General features: G+C 42.6%; 1 protein-coding gene across 3 annotated transcripts in view; it reads left to right on the forward strand.

Annotated features, from left to right (window-relative positions):
* Positions 1 to 14,259, forward strand: part of LOC140195839 (epithelial-stromal interaction protein 1) — a 30,445-nt gene extending 16,186 nt beyond the window's left edge. For 2 of the 3 annotated variants that reach the window (XR_011885552.1, XM_072254477.1), the window contains one exon: positions 14,115 to 14,259. Coding sequence is in view for 2 of the 3 variants with exons in the window: in XM_072254477.1 (XP_072110578.1) it covers positions 14,115 to 14,123 (9 nt within the window). In the remaining variant the exon portion in view is untranslated. Of the gene's footprint in view, positions 1 to 5,558; positions 5,686 to 14,114 lie in introns of all 3 variants that reach the window. The other variant, XM_072254476.1, reaches the window with a different exon arrangement.
* Positions 14,260 to 16,560: the final 2,301 nt, after the last annotated feature.

Below are 16,560 nucleotides of genomic sequence, written 5' to 3' on the forward strand. Positions count from 1 at the left end.
ACTTCTCTTAGTAATATTTTTTACAACAGTATTATCAGTAGTGGGTATAGCGTCTATCTATCTGCTAAATACATCTACTATTACCAAGCAAGATTTACAACAAGGTACTCTAGGTAGTTCTATAAAATGAAGTTGTAAACAAGAAAAAAGTCTACCAGGCAAGGGGTTGGTTCCAGAACCACAGGGCATCCCTTTCCAGCATTCGTGTTTTTTTTTACATGCTGCAGCTCACTTTTCAGCTGCTTCTTGGAAATCAGGGCGCCACCAAGATATTAACCATTCCCTCCCTGCCCAAGTGTGTACAATTATTTACATAATCTATCAATAATCACAGAGGGAACACAAACCTGTCCCTCAGGGGTCACCCATAAATTGGTCTGAGGTTCAAGGTGGTAACCCATTTGGGACCGTAGTTTGTGCTCTCCTTCAGGGGCGTCCCCCTTGGAACTTATATATTTCCTCTATGTTAGTTAAGTATTTCCCCCATGTCTGGCATGCCCGTCCTGAGGTTTTGTCTAATAGGCGCTTGCTGGGCTCCCGAGGGGACTAAAAGTGTGGGGTCCAAGGCTGTCTGTTTAGCTGCTGCATCAGCCCTAGCATTGCCCTTAGATATCTCATCAGGTTCCCCAGTCTAGGCTGCACAACTAATAATAGCCAAAACTCGAGGTAGCTGTGGAGCAGTGAGTAAGTTGTTTACAATGGTAGCATTACTAATGGAGAGGGGGCAGAGGAAGTCAGGAATCCCTGAAGATCCATAGTCAGTGCATAACAGGAGTCTATGTAAAAGTTTGCACTTTAATTTGTTTGAGATTTCTTTTGCACAGGCTTTTTCATTTTAAAATTCGAAACGTTAATCAAAGAGGATTCCAGCTTAGGCTTGTACTTTTGGCTTCTCCACTGAAGCCCTCATTCAGGCCCTTTTTATTTTGTTCCAAATAGTTGTGGACTCCCTCTTCAAAGTCACCTTCATTTATGACTTTGCGTTTTTTTAAGGTCATTTACGAAGAATTGGTTCTGTGGTGGATTGTTCAAAATCAGAACTAAGTACGTTGTTAGACTGCACTTTAGTCTGTTGCTAGGATACAGGCACGAGTCAGAGCAAGTAGCTCAGCTTTCTGGGCGGAGACAGCTGCTGCAAAGGAGACTTGCTCAATTACTTCACTGTCATCACATCGCATAGCCAGAACATGGTTTTCCTGCTGGATCCACAAAAGAGAAATTTCCCAGAGATGTGGTACAGCATCTTGGGTTCGGTCAATATTAAAAGAGTGTCTTACCAGATGTCCCATCTTCACCTTTGACTCCTTCCAGTATCGGAGTTGGCCCGCAGACAAGTCTTGCCAGTCTCCCTCGGTGCTGGAGGCTTGTTTCGTCAGGGTGTAGGCAAGGAACCCAGACTCTGGCTTGAAACCAGGGCCCAGCCTAATGGTGGTATGGGGAACCACCAGTCCTGTCTGTCACCAAAGGAAATCCGGAACTTCAGCCAGTAATGCACTGCCCTCTCTTCCTTTAACCTCTCCAATCACCGTGACTGGGAACCTCTGTCCTTCGAGGGGTGCATAATACTGGCTTTCCTCAGTTGAGCACTCTGTAGGATCATAGAGTCACATGAGGGTCTGCCTCTGGCAGAGGGGTTTCAAACGAAATGGAGAACAAATTAAGTGCCCACCACTGTGGCGGGGGGGGGGGCACGGGGGGAGGGTCGGTAACTGGGGAGGCTGTTGGTTTTTCGCTAGTCCCAGGGTGATGCCCTTGCAAGTGCATAGAATCTCGACTTTCAACGGACAGAGCAAGTCTCATTCTGCTAGATTACACCCCAGTGGCTGGAGACGTGAATACGTGCGTTCCTTGCTTCGGTTCCCATTTCTCATCCCCCAGATGTAGCCCACTCGTGTCCTTCTTCCCGCTGAACATTTTCACCTTTAATATTAGTTCTCTCTGGGGTTGATCGGGATTTGAAAACTGGGTCTGAACAATATGTCAAAGCTCATTGTATTCAATTTTGATCATTGTCAGGCCAATCCATAGCATTTGTTTTAATTGTGTTGGCTAACTTAACTGGTAAGCATTGGAGCAGTAAGGCATTAAACTGGTTGGGGGGGGGGGGAACGTATTCCCGTTATTAGAGGCTTGGTCTCCTGTGAAAGTGCCATTGCAGGCCACCAATCGCTCCCGATTGTCTGTAATCTGGTCTGTCTGTTCGTTCTCATTATGGATTCCCGCCTGTAACTCCTGATAGATTTGGTATCTTGATTCTGCCTTCCATTTCTGCCCCTCATCACGCAGCAGAGACTGAATAAATTTTACAGGGTTGCATTAGGCATTTGTATAGTACTGCAGACCTACTAAGCAAACTGTGTTGGTTTTTCTTTTCTACCTGGGACCTGGTTCATGATCATTATCATTTCCTAAGGCTTCCAGGTTGCATACACAGGAATTACTGGGGGCTGCCCCTCCTCAGCTGCTCGTGGATTGGGCCACATTCGGGTGGGCAATCGTCTCTGTGGAGCCATTAGCTCTGGGGTCTTATTGGATTCTTCCCTCCCTGTCTCAGAATAATCCTCGGTATTCCCTTACTGGGTCTCAGGGTATAGAGAGCCTCCCCTTCCCTGCTGCTGCTGGTTTGCCTGCGTGGCCACCATATCTGAGTACTGGCAGGATTGGGGTTCAGGAGCTCTGGGTGCACTCAGCCCCTGATTAGGTGGGGGATACAGTGGGTGTCCAATCCTCATCATGGTCACTATCCTCCAACAGGGTTGGTATGCCAGACATGGATTCGGATCCCGTATTTGCCCGAGATCTCGCGCACGGCACTGCCGATCTAAGCCTTCTTGTCCATACCTGTCTTTGCCTATTTTCTTTGTTTCTCTATCTGACCAGTAAAGTATTATTTCATTATCTTTGTCTTTCCATTCTTTAATCAGGAATTTCCATTTCTTTCTGCAGTTCTTTTTTGTTCACATGACTCTATATCCCAAGTTCCTCCCAAAGGCCAAATCTCGTTACCCAATTTCTTATTTAAGCATGCTGATAACCTACGATAGTTGTTTTCTTCTTCCTGATCATCTTTACTTAATTTAAATAACGGTGTGTTATTTCCCAATTTATCTAAGGTCTGGCCCATCGTTTCGTACGATTTTATATATTCCTTGTCTGGACACTCAGCATTTACATGTTAGCAGGACAGATTGATCCCTTAACACCTCAATACAAAAGAACAGTCAGATCAATAGATATTCCGGCTACTCAAATAGAGCAGAACTTAATAATTTAGATAAGAGACTCTACCAAAATTAAGAAAAGAATGTAAGGAAGGTCCTGCCTTATCTCCACCCTTTGTCGAAACCAAAAGGTGTAAAAAATCAGGAGACATCCTCTTGTGGGTCTGTGTGAGCTTTTAATCCTTATCTTCACTCAAAAGAAGCAGCCGCTCAGACACTGAAGCCATTCTTAAACCAGAGTACACAGACTCAACCTTAACCACTATTTACAGGAATCTGAGAATCCCCTTAAAACTTTATCAATATGAGAACATTTGATGGCTCTGTGTCTACACTCACTGGAACTTAGAAGGATGATGAGTGATCCCATTGAAGCCTTTCAAATATTGAATGGCCTAGACAGAAAGGATGTTTCCCATGGTGGGGCAGTCTAGGACAAGAGGGCACATCATCAGAATAGAGGGCCATCCATTTAAAAAAGAAATTTCCTTAGCCAGAGGATGGTGAATTTGTTACCACAGACAGCTGTGGAGGCCAGGTCATTCGGTGTATTTAAGGCAGAGGTTGATAGGTTTTTGGTTGGACATGACATCACAGGTTATGGGGGAGAAGGCTGGGGAATGGGGTTGTGGAGGGAAAAAAAGGATCAGTCATGATTGAATGGCGGAGCAGACTTGATAGGCCAAATAGTCTAATTCTGCTGTTATGTCTTACGGACTAAATGAAGCAATGTTCCTCTGGAGTCAAGGTACAAAACACAGTATATACAGTCGGACACAGTACATATAATTACAATAGCACATGCAGTCACAAAATAATATTAGCACAAGTTCCATAGTGGCAGGTCCTGAATATTGACTGTGCATGGAGTGTTGACCTGGAGCCACATTTCTGCAAGGCCAAGCACACAGCAGTTCTTCATCTCACACCACTCAACCACAGATGAAAGCAATCCAGCTTGTCTCGCGCTGTCTGCTACAGATGAAGGTGTATCAGCTTCTATCCCACTGGAAAAATGCAGCGATCTCTACCCCCTTTATGATTTTATATATGTCTCTGAGATAAAGACCCAACTTTTTAAACCTCTCCTTTTATATCATGATCTTTGCATCATCAATGAGGACGGGAGAGGTTCCGGAGGACTGGAGGGTTGCGGATGTTGTCCTCTATTCAAGAAAGGGAGTAGGGGTAGCCCTGGAAATTATAGACCAGTGAGACTTGCTTCAGTGGTTGTAAGTTGATGGAGAAGATCCTGAGAGGCAGGATTTATGAACATGTGGAGAGTCATAATAAGATTAGGAATAGTCAGCATGGCTTTGTCAAAGGCCGTGCCTTACGAGCCTGATTGAATTTTTTGAGAATGTGACTAAACACATTGATGAAGGTAGAGCCATAGATGTAGTGTATAATGGATTTTAGCAAGGCATTTGATAAGGTACCCCATGCAAGGCTTATTGAGAAAATAAGGAGGCATGGGATCCAAGGGAACATTGCTTTGTGGATCCAGAACTGGCTTGCCCACAGAAGGCAAAGAGTGGTTGTAGACAGGTCATATTCTGCATGGAGGCTGGTGACTGGTGGTGTGCATCAGGGATCTGTTCTGGGACCCCTATTCTTTGTGATTTTTATAAATGACTTGGATGAGGAAGTGGAGGGATGGGTTAGTAAATTTGCTGATGACACTATGTGGATAGTGTAGAGGGCTGTCAGAGGATACAGTGGGACATTAATAGGATACAAAACTGGGCTGAGAAGTTGCAGATGGAGTTCAACCAAGATAAGAGTGAGGTGGTTCATTTTGGTAGGTCAAATATGATGGTAGAATATAGTATTAATGGTAAGACTGTTGGCAGTGTGGAGGATCAAAGGAATCTTGGGGTCCAAGTCCATCGGACACTCAAAGCTGCTACACAGGGTGACTCTCTGGTTAAGAAGGCCTTCATCAATCGTGGGATTGAGTTTAAGAGCCGAGAGGTAATGTTGCAGCTATATAGTACGCTGGTCTGACCCCACTTGGAGTTATGTGCTCAATTCTGGTCACCTCACTACAGGAAGGACGTGAAAACCATAGAAAGGGTGCAGAGGAGATTTACGAGGATGTTGCCTGAATTGGGGAGCGTGCCTTATGAGAATAGGTTGAGTGAACGCGGCCTTTTCTCCTTGGAGCGACGAAGGATGAGAGGTGACCTGATGGAGGTGTACAAGATAACGATAGGCATTGATCGTGTGGATCGTCAGAGGCTTTTTCCCCCTGAAATGGCTAGCACAAGAAGGCATAGTTTTAAGGTGCTTGGAAGTAGGTACAGAGGAGATGTCATGTGTAAATTTTTTACGCAGAGAGTGGTGAGTGCGTGGAATGGGCTGCTGGCAGCGGTGATGGAGGCAGAAACAATAGGGTCTTTTAAGAGACCCCTGGATGGGTACATGGAGCTTCAAAAAATAGAGAACTATGGGTTGTTCTAAGGTAAGGACATGTTCGGCACAGCTTTGTGGACCAAAGGGCTTGTATTGTGCTGTAGGTTTTCTATGTTTCTATCAGTCCTTTGAATCTGGGCAATATTCTTGCAAATCATTGTTGCACTCTTTCCAGTTTAATCACAAACTAGGAAAACCCTAAGGCAAATAAATCATAGCTAATTGTAGGCTGCCCAGCACGATCCTCACTGATTTGAAACAAATGATGCATTTCACTGTACGTTTTGAAGTGACAGATAAAGCTCATCTTTAATTTGCAGTTTCATAAAATGGAAGGAAGGTCATTTGAGCTTCACTTAGAAAATGTCGTTAGAATTAAGAATTCCAAAGGGAAAATAATTCTGATTCCTTTTAGAACAGTGAATGTACATGCAGTGAAATGCGTCATTTTGCATCAACGACCAACACAGTCTGTGGGTTGTGCTGGGGGTAGCTCGCAAATGTTGTCATGCTTCTGGCGCCAACATAGAATACACACAACTCACTAAACCTAACCCTAACTGTATGTTTTTGTAATGTAGGAGGAAACCCATACAGTCACTGGGCGAATGCTTAGACTCCTTACAGACAGTTGCGGTGATTAAAGCCCGATCGATGATTGTTGGTGCTGCAAAGCAACTGTGCGAACCGCTCCAATACTGTGCCGCCATCAAAAGCACAATTGTGCTAACCACTTCGATACAGTGCTGTCGATCAAGTGCGTAATCGTGCTAACTGATCTGACACTGCTGTCAATCAAATGCACAACTGAACTATTCACTTCTGTCCACACAATGTCTATATGCTTTTATTTCTAGCACATTTATGTTCCTTTCTAAGAGCCTCTGGAATGCCCCCATCATATCAGCTACCCTTTACCACTCTTGGCAGTGTATTCCAAGCATCCATCACCTGCCCTGCCCTGCACATCATCTTTGAAATTGCCCCCTCTCACCTTAAATCCATGCCTTCTGGTATTAGACATCTTAACCCTTGGAGAAAGCTACGAGCTGTCAACCGATCTGTGCCTCTCACAATCTTAATATGCCTCTGTCAACTCTCCCGTAAGCATCCAATGCTGAAGAGTAAACATCCCAAGCTCAGCAGAAGGGAAAACCAGAGGACTTGAGTTAGAAGGAGGAATCTGAGGGAAGACCTTTTCACCCGGAGATCATTGAGAGCTAGGATGCACTACCTGAGCAAGTGGCAGAGGCAGGGTTACAAACTGTTTAGATGATTACATTAAAAACCATGACATTTTTAGGAAACTGGAGCACCCAGAGAAAACCCATGCATTCTACAGGGAGAATGTACAGAGACTCCTTACAGAACATCGCCAGATTTGAACTTTGGAATACTCCAAGCTGTAGTAGTGTGGCACTAACCACAAGTTAGGTCTGAACTCTAACTTGGCTAGTCCAGGGCATTAACTTCAATGTTCTTAAGCCATTCCTGTGTAGCTTTGGCTTTTTGAGGTCATTATCTTGCTGGAAAACAAATCTTCTCCCAAATCGCATTTCTCTTGTAGGTTCTAGGATTTCGCTGTATTTTGTTGCATTTATTTTACCCTCTACCTTCACAAGCCTTCCAGGGCCTGCTGCAGTGAAGCACCCCCACAGCATGATGCAGCCACCACCAGGCTTCACAGTAGGGATGGTGTGTTTTTGATGATGTGTGGTGTTACGCCAAACATAGCATTTAGTCTGATGGACGAAAAGCTCAATTTTGGTTTCATTAGACCAGAGAACATACTTGCAACTGACTTCAGAGTCTCCACGTGCCTTCTGAAAAACTCTAGCTGAGATTTCATGTGAATTTTTTTCAACAGTGGCTTTCTCTTTGCCACTCTTCCATCTCAGCCATTGAAGCCTCCAGTGTTGTCATAGGTCTCTTGGTGGCCTCCCTCACTAGTCCCCTTCTTGCACGGCCACTCAGTTTTTGAGGACGGCCTGCTCCACACAGATTTACAGCTGTGTCATATTCTTTCTATTTCATAGTGATTGACTTTATTCCGAGCGATATTCAATGACTTGGAAATTTTCTTGTATCCGTCTCCTGATTTGTGCTTTTCAGTAACCTTTTTGCTGAATTGCTTGGAGAGTTCTTTTGTCTTCATGGTGTAGTTTTTGCCAGGATACTGACTTGCCAGAAGTTGGACCTTCCAGATACAGGTGTATCTCTACTACAATCAACAGAAACACCTCGACAGCACAAAGGTCTCCGAAAACAGATATCCTGTTAACTAATTATGTGACTTCTAAAACCAATTGGCTGCACCAGTGATGATTTGGTGTGTCATATTAAAGGGGGTGAATACTTGTGCAATCAATTATTTTGTGTTTTATATTTGTAATTAACTTAAATAGCTGTAGAGATCTGTTTTCACTTTGACATCAAAGAGTCTTTTTCAGTTGATCAGTGTCAAAGAAAGCCAAATTAAATCTACTGTGATTCAATTGTGTAAAACAATAGAACATGAAAACTTCCAGGGGGTTGGGGGGGGGGGATGAATACTTTTTATATGTACTGTATGTTGGTGAGTATTCAAGTGAAGGCCTCCCATTCCCCATTACACAGGAATTCACTATAGAAGCTCGTGTTGATCAAATTAATAATAAGACTCCTCTGGAATTTGGTGGAAAAGCAAAGGCTTGGAGAGCTGTACGTCTGCAGGATACAACAAATGGGACAGAACTGTGGAAAAAGTTTGAACATGGGGTTTATAGTCATTTGCAGCTGCTATCAGAATTTTTTTTTTGGCAGAAATTGATCCCCTTAATTTGTATGGCTTTTGGAGGAGGGGTTTGACACGGATTTCAAACCAATCAGAAGTTTGGAAGGCTACAGTCACCAGCAAGCCTTTTTCCTTCTTTATGGACAGCAAGTGTTGTGTATTTAATTTACCAGAGATATTTGAGCAATATTGTAAATAGATAGTTTGATTAATCATTCTTAGTTGTTGAAATAATTCACTATGGCTATACATACAAAATATGTGAATGGCATACGTCAACATGCCACCGTATCATACATGCACACCTCGCTTAAAGTAAAAACAAAAATAGAGTACACAGGTTATTCCTGGCTGCATGTTTCCCTTGAATTAGTTTTGTGGTTTGAAGTTACAAAACATAACAGCAGGGTTTTCCAAATAATTGGTCCAAATAAATTAATATTACCAATTGGAAAGATCATTTCATTGTAAATTTAACCACTTTCTGTCATTCATTCCCCACACTGGATGTTATTTCATTCGTATATTTTAAGAAAAATTGTCATGTTGCTAATACATGTTTACTCACCTCAGTAATCCATGCAATCAGTCAATATAAATTCAGAGTAGTATAATGGTCAAGAATAACAATATTGCAGCACCAGCAACCTGGGTTCATTTCCTGCCATTGTCGATAAGAAGTGTACTTTCTCCCTGTGACCAGATAGGTTTCCTCCGGGTGCTCTGGTTTTCTCCCACATTCCAAAAATTGGTCACATGGATGCAAATAGGTGGTGCGGGATTGTTGGGCTGTCTCTCTAAACGGAAGAATAATGCTTGTAGCTATTTCCTCACGTGGTGGTGGTTTCTTTTTCCATCAGAGGATGTGGGCATGGTGGGCAAATCCAGCATTATCTCCCTCATTTACTTGCCCTTGGATTGGGTGTTTTGCTGAGCCATTTTGCCTCATAACTGTGGCTCTGAGTAAAGACGAGCCTTTCCCTCCCTGAAGGCAATTCAGATGTGAATATGATAGCTGTTAATGATGTTCACTTTTAAATCCCAGATTATTCAATTAACTGGATTGTATTTCCCCGGCTGAATGGGTGCAGTTTGAGCACCAGTACTCGAGCAACATCCCTATGTGCTCCTGTATCTTCTAATATCAAAGTTCAAAGTAAATTTATTATTAAAGTACAGTCAGTGGCCTCTTTATTAGCTACACTTGTACACCTGCTCATTAGTACAAATACCTAATCAGCCAATTGTGGCAGCAACTTAACGCGTAAAAGGATGCAAACATGGTTAAGAGGTACAGTCGTTGTTCAGACCAAACATCAGAATGGGGAAGACGTGATCTAAGTGACCTTGACCGTGAGATAATTGTTTAAGCAGACAAAATGGTTTGAGTATCTCAGAAACTTCTGATTTCCTGGGATTTTCATGCACGACAGTTTCTAGAGTTTTTAGAGAATGGTGTGAAAAACGAAAATCTTCCAGTAAGCACCAGTTCTGTGGGTGAAAATACCTCGTTAATGAAGGACGGCAGAGGAGAATGGATAGACTGGTTCAAGCTGACGGGAAGGTGACAATAACCCAAATAACCACATGTTAGAACAGTGGTGTGCAGAAGAGCATCTCTGAATGCACAATACGTCGAACTTTGAGGTGCAAAGGCTACAGCAGCAGAAGACCATGAACGTATTCTCGGTGGCCTCTATTCAGTACAGGAGGTACCTAACAAAGTGGCTACTGAGTGTATGTTTGCCATATACAACACTGAGATCCATTTTCTTGTAGGCACCCACAGGAAAATAAAGAAATAGAATAGAATCCATAACAAACCACACACAATAAAGACTGACAAACAACCAGTGTGCAAAAGAGGACAAATTGTGCAAGTAGTTAAAAAAAAACAAGTAATAGAGAACATGAACGACAGTCCCCCAAGGTGAGTTCACAGGCTACGGAGTCAGTTCAGGTCTGAGGTGAGTGAAGCCATCCACACCAGTCCAGGAACCCAGTAACTGTTCCTGAGCCTGTTGAACCTCCCACCCGATAATAGTAGCCAGAAGAGAGGGAGATGAGGCAGATCTGGCGGGTTCAGGTGAGGATCTGGACTGGCACGGAGAGGTGGGGCTGAACTCGTTTGTTTTCTTCTCTCAGGCTTCAGTGCTTTAGTCTGCCACTCTCTCTCTAGGTGGATTGTATATGAGAATCATGCAACAGGCAAACAGGCCCTTCGGCCCGACTCGTCCATGCCAACTGTTTTGCACAGTTTGCCTGGATTTGGCCCATAGCCCTCTAAATCTCTCCTATCCATTTATTGTGTACAGTAGATGTCTTTTAAATGTTGCTAATGTGCCCACCTCAACCACAATTTCTGGCAACTTATTCCATATATGAATCACTCTTTGCATGTAGAAGCTGTCCCTGATGTCCCTTTAAAATCTCTCGCTCCTGATCTTAAACGTACAGTATGTCCTCGTGTTTTTAACACACCTTCCTGGGAAAGAGCCTGTGCTTTCACCCTGACTAGGCCCTTCATGATTTTATATACCTCCATAAGAATCCGTCCTCAAATCCCCCATGTTCCGGAGAGTGAAGTCCTAGGCTATGCAACCCGTCACTGTAACTCAGGCCCCCAAAAATGGCAACATCTTGGTAAATCTTTTCTGCACTCTAAATTTAGAGTTTAATAACACCTTTCCTATAATGGTGACCAAAACTACTGTATACAATACTCCAAATCAGGCCTCACCAATGTCTTATAACATTGCAACATAACTTCCCAAATCCAATGCTCAATGTCCTGACTGATAAAGGCCAACATGCCAAATGCTGCCTTAGTTCCTCCAGCATTTTGTGTGTGTTGCTCAAGATTTCCAGCATCTGCAGAATCTCAAGTGTGTTTGATTTACCACCCTATCTACATATGACACCCCTTCAGCGAACGATGTACTTGCCCTCCTTTGTCCACAACACATCCCAGGGCCCTACCATTCACTGCATCTCTTAAAAAGCAATACGTTACATTTATCTGGATTGAAAACCATTTGCCAGTCCTCATCTTGCATATTATATTTGATACATTTCACAGGCTGGTGTACATTTGTAAGAAACCTCTTTTTTGATGTGTTTGTTGAGCAACCATTTTACTGAACATGCATCTGAATTCTCACTTAACCATGCTTGGAATGCAAAATGTGATGGTGTGATTAGTTGTCAATTTTTAACACAGTCAGTGGGTGATTATTTAAAGTTTAGAAAGCTATTTTAATCTGCTTTCTGTGCTTTGTTCTTGCTTATCATCAAAGACTTGACTGCTATATCTAAAGATTTTCTCCCATTCGGCAATCATTTGAAGGCCTGCAGTGATGCAGCCCAGATGAAGAAAGATGAATGTTGGCACAGAATGCTTTTATTGTTTTCAATACTCTTAAGTAGTTTTTAAAAAAGTCTAATGATTATAAGTCAAAGTCGAGTTTATTGTGATATGCACAAGTACTCTACTCCCTGTATAGTGTGGCCAAATTCCGAATAACACCATCTACAAATCTGCCGATGATATCACTGCAGTGGGTTGCATCTCAAGTACGGATGAGTTGGAGTACAGGAAGGAGATAGAGAGCTTCGTAACACTGTGTCATAATAACAACAACCTTTCCGTCAATGTCAGCAAAATAACAGGCCTTTGACTTCAGAAACAAGGTGAACATGTTTACATCAATAATGTTGTACTTGAGAGGGTGGAGAGATTCAAGTTCTTGGGTCTGACCATCATCAATAGCCTGTCCTGGTCGAACCATGTTGATGTTACAGCCAAGAATACTCAACAACACCTCTACTTCCTCAGAATGTAAAGAAATTCAACCATGCCCCTGTCGTCTCTTACCAACTTCTGTCAATTCACCATAGAAAGCATTCTGTCTGGATGCGTAATAGATTGGTGTGGCAACTGCTCTGCACCTGACTGCAAGAAACTGCAGAGTTGTGGACACAACCCAGCACATCACAGGAAGCAGCCTGTAGTTCAAAGGACTCTATATTTCTTGTAGCCAGAGTAAAACAGCCATCATAATCAAAGACCCCACCCTCTCTATTTTCTGTCCTCTCCCAACAAGCAGACGAAACAAAAGCCTGAAAGCACATGTAAGGTTCAAGGGCAGCATCTATTTCAATGTTATTGGACTGTTGAACAAACCTCGTATGATAAGATAGACTCTTGACCTCATCACAATCTTCCTCATTACAATTTCGCACTTTTATTGCTACCCGCACTGCATTCTTTCAGTACCTTCCACACTTTATTCTGCATTGTAGCTCAATGCACAGTGTAATAATTTGATATATACAAACAGTAGATATCATGGCCGGATGATGGGGATCTTTGGTGATAGCGACTGAGGCAGCACTTCATTTAGAAAGGGAAATGGCCCTAATGTACTGGGTATTACTCTCTACAAGAGATTCTTACATTCCGGTGCACTCATAGTACCAAAATCTACTACTGTTTCATGTCGTTCACTTGTATTTTGCTCTTTGGTAGTCACTGATTTGTAGTCTAAGCCACAACCCCTTACACTTACAAGGAGCACTGCGACAAGAGAGCGACGTCTGTCTTCAAGGACCACCACCCTCCAGGCCATGCTCTCTTCTCACTACCTCCATCAGGCAGGTGGGACAGAAACCTTTTTTTCTTGAAACTCACTTTCTATAACTCATGTTCTCTGTATTATTTATTCGTCCAATTTGTCTTCTTATGCACATTGGTTGTTTGTTCGTCTTTGTTTATGCATAGTTTTACATAAATTCCATTGTATTTCTTTAATTTCCTCTAAGTACCTGCAAGAAAATGAATCTCAGGGTAGTATATGGTAGCATATATGTACTTTGATAATATATTTACTTTGACTTTTGATTTTGACAGACTAATCTTTCCACAATTGAGGGACTATGCAGCTGGATGTTTTAAGTTAATTGAGCTGGAGTTTTCTGTTAGATGAGCACATTCTGACTTCAGGGTGATATCCAATGTTAAACTAGAGGGGAACATCTTGAATAAAAATTCAAAGTTGCAGCTGGTTCCAAAGAAATAAGACCGTAAGATATAGGAGCATAATTATGCCCTTCAACCAAGTGAGTCTGCTTTGCCTTTCCATCATGGCTGATTTATTATCCCTCTCAACCCCATTCTCCTGCCTTTTCCCTGTAAACTTTGACGCCATAATTAATCAAGAACCTATCAACCTCTGCTTTAACCTGGCCTCCACAGCCATCTGTGGCAGTGAATTCCACAGATTTATCACCCTCTGGCTAAAGAAATTCTTCCTAATCTGTGTTCTAAAGGGGCGTCCTTGTATTCTGAGACTGTGCCCTCTGGTCCTATACTCCCCCACTTTTAGAAACATCCCCTCCACATCTGCTCTTTCTCGGACTTTCAATATTTGATAGATCTCAATGAGATCTCCCTTCATTCTTCTAAACTCCAGGGAGTCCAGGCCTAAAGTCATTAAATGCTCCTTATGTGTTAACCCTTTCATTCCTGGGATCGTTCGCGTGTGAACCTCCTCTGGACTCTCTCTAATGCCACCACGTCCAAAAGCAAGAAAGGAATGTGCTAAATGTGGAGCTTCTCATCCACCAGCCTTGCCTGCTAGCTTGAATTTTACAATTTAGTAATTCCACTGCATTGCTAAAGTATGAAATTATTTTGTTCTCAACAGGCTGAATGAAGACAACAAAAACAGACAATGAACCCTGCACTGAACCAACGTATCTGGCATTACAACAGCAAGAAGATAACTTACTGCATGCAAATAGGGTCTCCTATCCATTCAAAAATAAAGGCTCAACCATTGTTGTACCTTAGGGTAATGCTCCTTTTTTCATTATTGAATGTCTCTGGTTGCCCTTCACCATCTCTCACAGAATTTCAGAGAATAGAAAATACAAAAAAAAAAGGAAGTGTACAAGATGATAGGCATGGATTGAGTGAACAACTGGAAATTTTTTTTCCCAGGGCGGAAAAGGCTAGTACGAGGGAACATAACATTAAGGTGATTGAAGTAAAGTATGGGGGTATGTCAGAGGTAGGCTTTTACACAAAGAGTGTTAGGTGTGTGGAACGTGCTGCCGGGGTAATGATAGAGGCAGATATATTACGGACATCCAAGAGACTTTTTGATAAGTGCATGGATGAAGGAGAATGGAGGAATATGTGAGAGGGAAGGGGTAGATTGATATCAGAGTAGGTTATAGGGTCATCACAACATTGTGGGCAGAAGGGCCTGTACTGTGCTGTACTGTTCTATGTCCTTCATACTGTTTATACTTCAAACCTTGACAGATAGAAAACAGCAATATATCTTCATATACCGATAGTTTCTGTACTTCTGTTAACGCTCCTTGAGGAAACTGCTTTAATTATGAATACTAATGTCCAAAATTCCTCTTGCAAGAATATTGAATGTATTTTCTTTATGTTTGTGCTTCACAAATGGCTGCTTTGAGTGGTTTATCTAGACAAGTAGACTAAACATAATCCAAGCCTAGAGCACAGAATTTGCTAAATCATTTCAGCAACACAACCTCCAAGGTTTGTAGTGACCCACACCAGCAGTAGATCAAATTAAAGTGAACAGTGAAAAATTCTAATTAAATTTCAAGTTTATTGTCATTCAACTGTACACATACACTAAATGAGACAATATTCCTTTTGTGCAAGGTGCACAACACAGTACATATAACTTAGACACATAACACATAAAGTTATATTTAATTGCCACATAATAACACATAATTGCCACAAATAAATGAACAAATAATAATGCATATATGCTGCAAGTTAAAAAGTAAACAGTATCGTACTACTGGCACTTCATATGTGATGAAACCAGGTTGGTGGCAGGGCGTTCAGTAGTCTTACAGACTGGGGGAAGAAGCTGTTTCCCATCCTAACAGTTCTTGTCCTAATGCTCCTGCCTGATGGCAGGGAATCAAAGAGATTGTTGCACCAAATGGGAGGGATGATCGACAAGGTTAATTGCCCTGTGCATGCAACGTTCCTGATAAATATCTTTAATGATGATCCTCTCAGCAGTCCTTACAATCCTGTCTAGGGACCTTGCAACTCTTGTGCCTGATGCTGATGTAGCTTGTCAGGGCATACTCATTGGTGCTCCTGTAAAAATTGGTTTCTATGGGGGAAGGGAGCCTCACTCACCTCATTCTCTTCAAGACGTGAACTGCTGTGCTTTCTTGTCCAAAAAGGGACTGGGTGATATTGTCTGTTTTGTGCACTACCAGAAACTTGGTGCTCCTGAGTTTCTCAGCAGAGGTGCCATGTATGTGCAGTGAGGAGTGGTCAGCCTTCACCTTCTTACAATCTAATATCATCTCTCCGGTCTTGTTCATGTTGAGACTCAAGTCGTTGCGCTTGCACCATTCTGCCAGCTGCTCTGCCTACTCTCTGTACCCTGACTCGTCACTGTTGTGTCATCAGCGAACCTGATGATTCGGTTTGACCTGGATCTGGCCGTACAGTCAAGCATTATCGGCAGCAGGCTGATAATGAGCACGCTCAGCACGATGGGGTTATAGATGGAGTTTCTGCCAATACGTACTGACTGTGGCCTTTCTGTCAAGAAGTCCGGGATCCAATTACAGAGAAAGGTGCTGATACTCAAGGAGGGAAATTTACCCACCAGCATCCTAGCATATAAGGATCCATTTTCCGGGTGGGACAGGACAGATGGAGTGCAGATGCTATAGCATAATCAGGGGACCAATTTGAGTGATAATCAAACTGCAAAGGGTGCAATGCAGCAGAAGGGTGGGATGTAATGTGATCCACAACTAGCTGCTCAAAGCACTTCATTATTGTTGAGGTCCAGAGTTAACCAGAGTTACATTTTATTAGAAATGCAAGTGCTATCTTGGATACTTTCTTTTTTGTCCTTTGTTCTGTTGTACTGCTGATAATAGAAGTATTCCAAAATAACTGATTGTACATTGTGTAGGAATAATACATCTTCGTACGCGCCACTCCTTGTACTCATTGGCCGATAGTTGATCCCGTTGACCTCAGTGGAACAATATACAATATTCAGCCTATTATTCACTGTAGGCAGTCAAGATCAAAGGTGAATCTCTCTCCCCAGCGTTTCTTCT

The sequence above is a fragment of the Mobula birostris genome, chromosome 4 (genome assembly GCF_030028105.1).
Source record: "Mobula birostris isolate sMobBir1 chromosome 4, sMobBir1.hap1, whole genome shotgun sequence".
NCBI lineage: Eukaryota > Metazoa > Chordata > Chondrichthyes > Myliobatiformes > Myliobatidae > Mobula > Mobula birostris.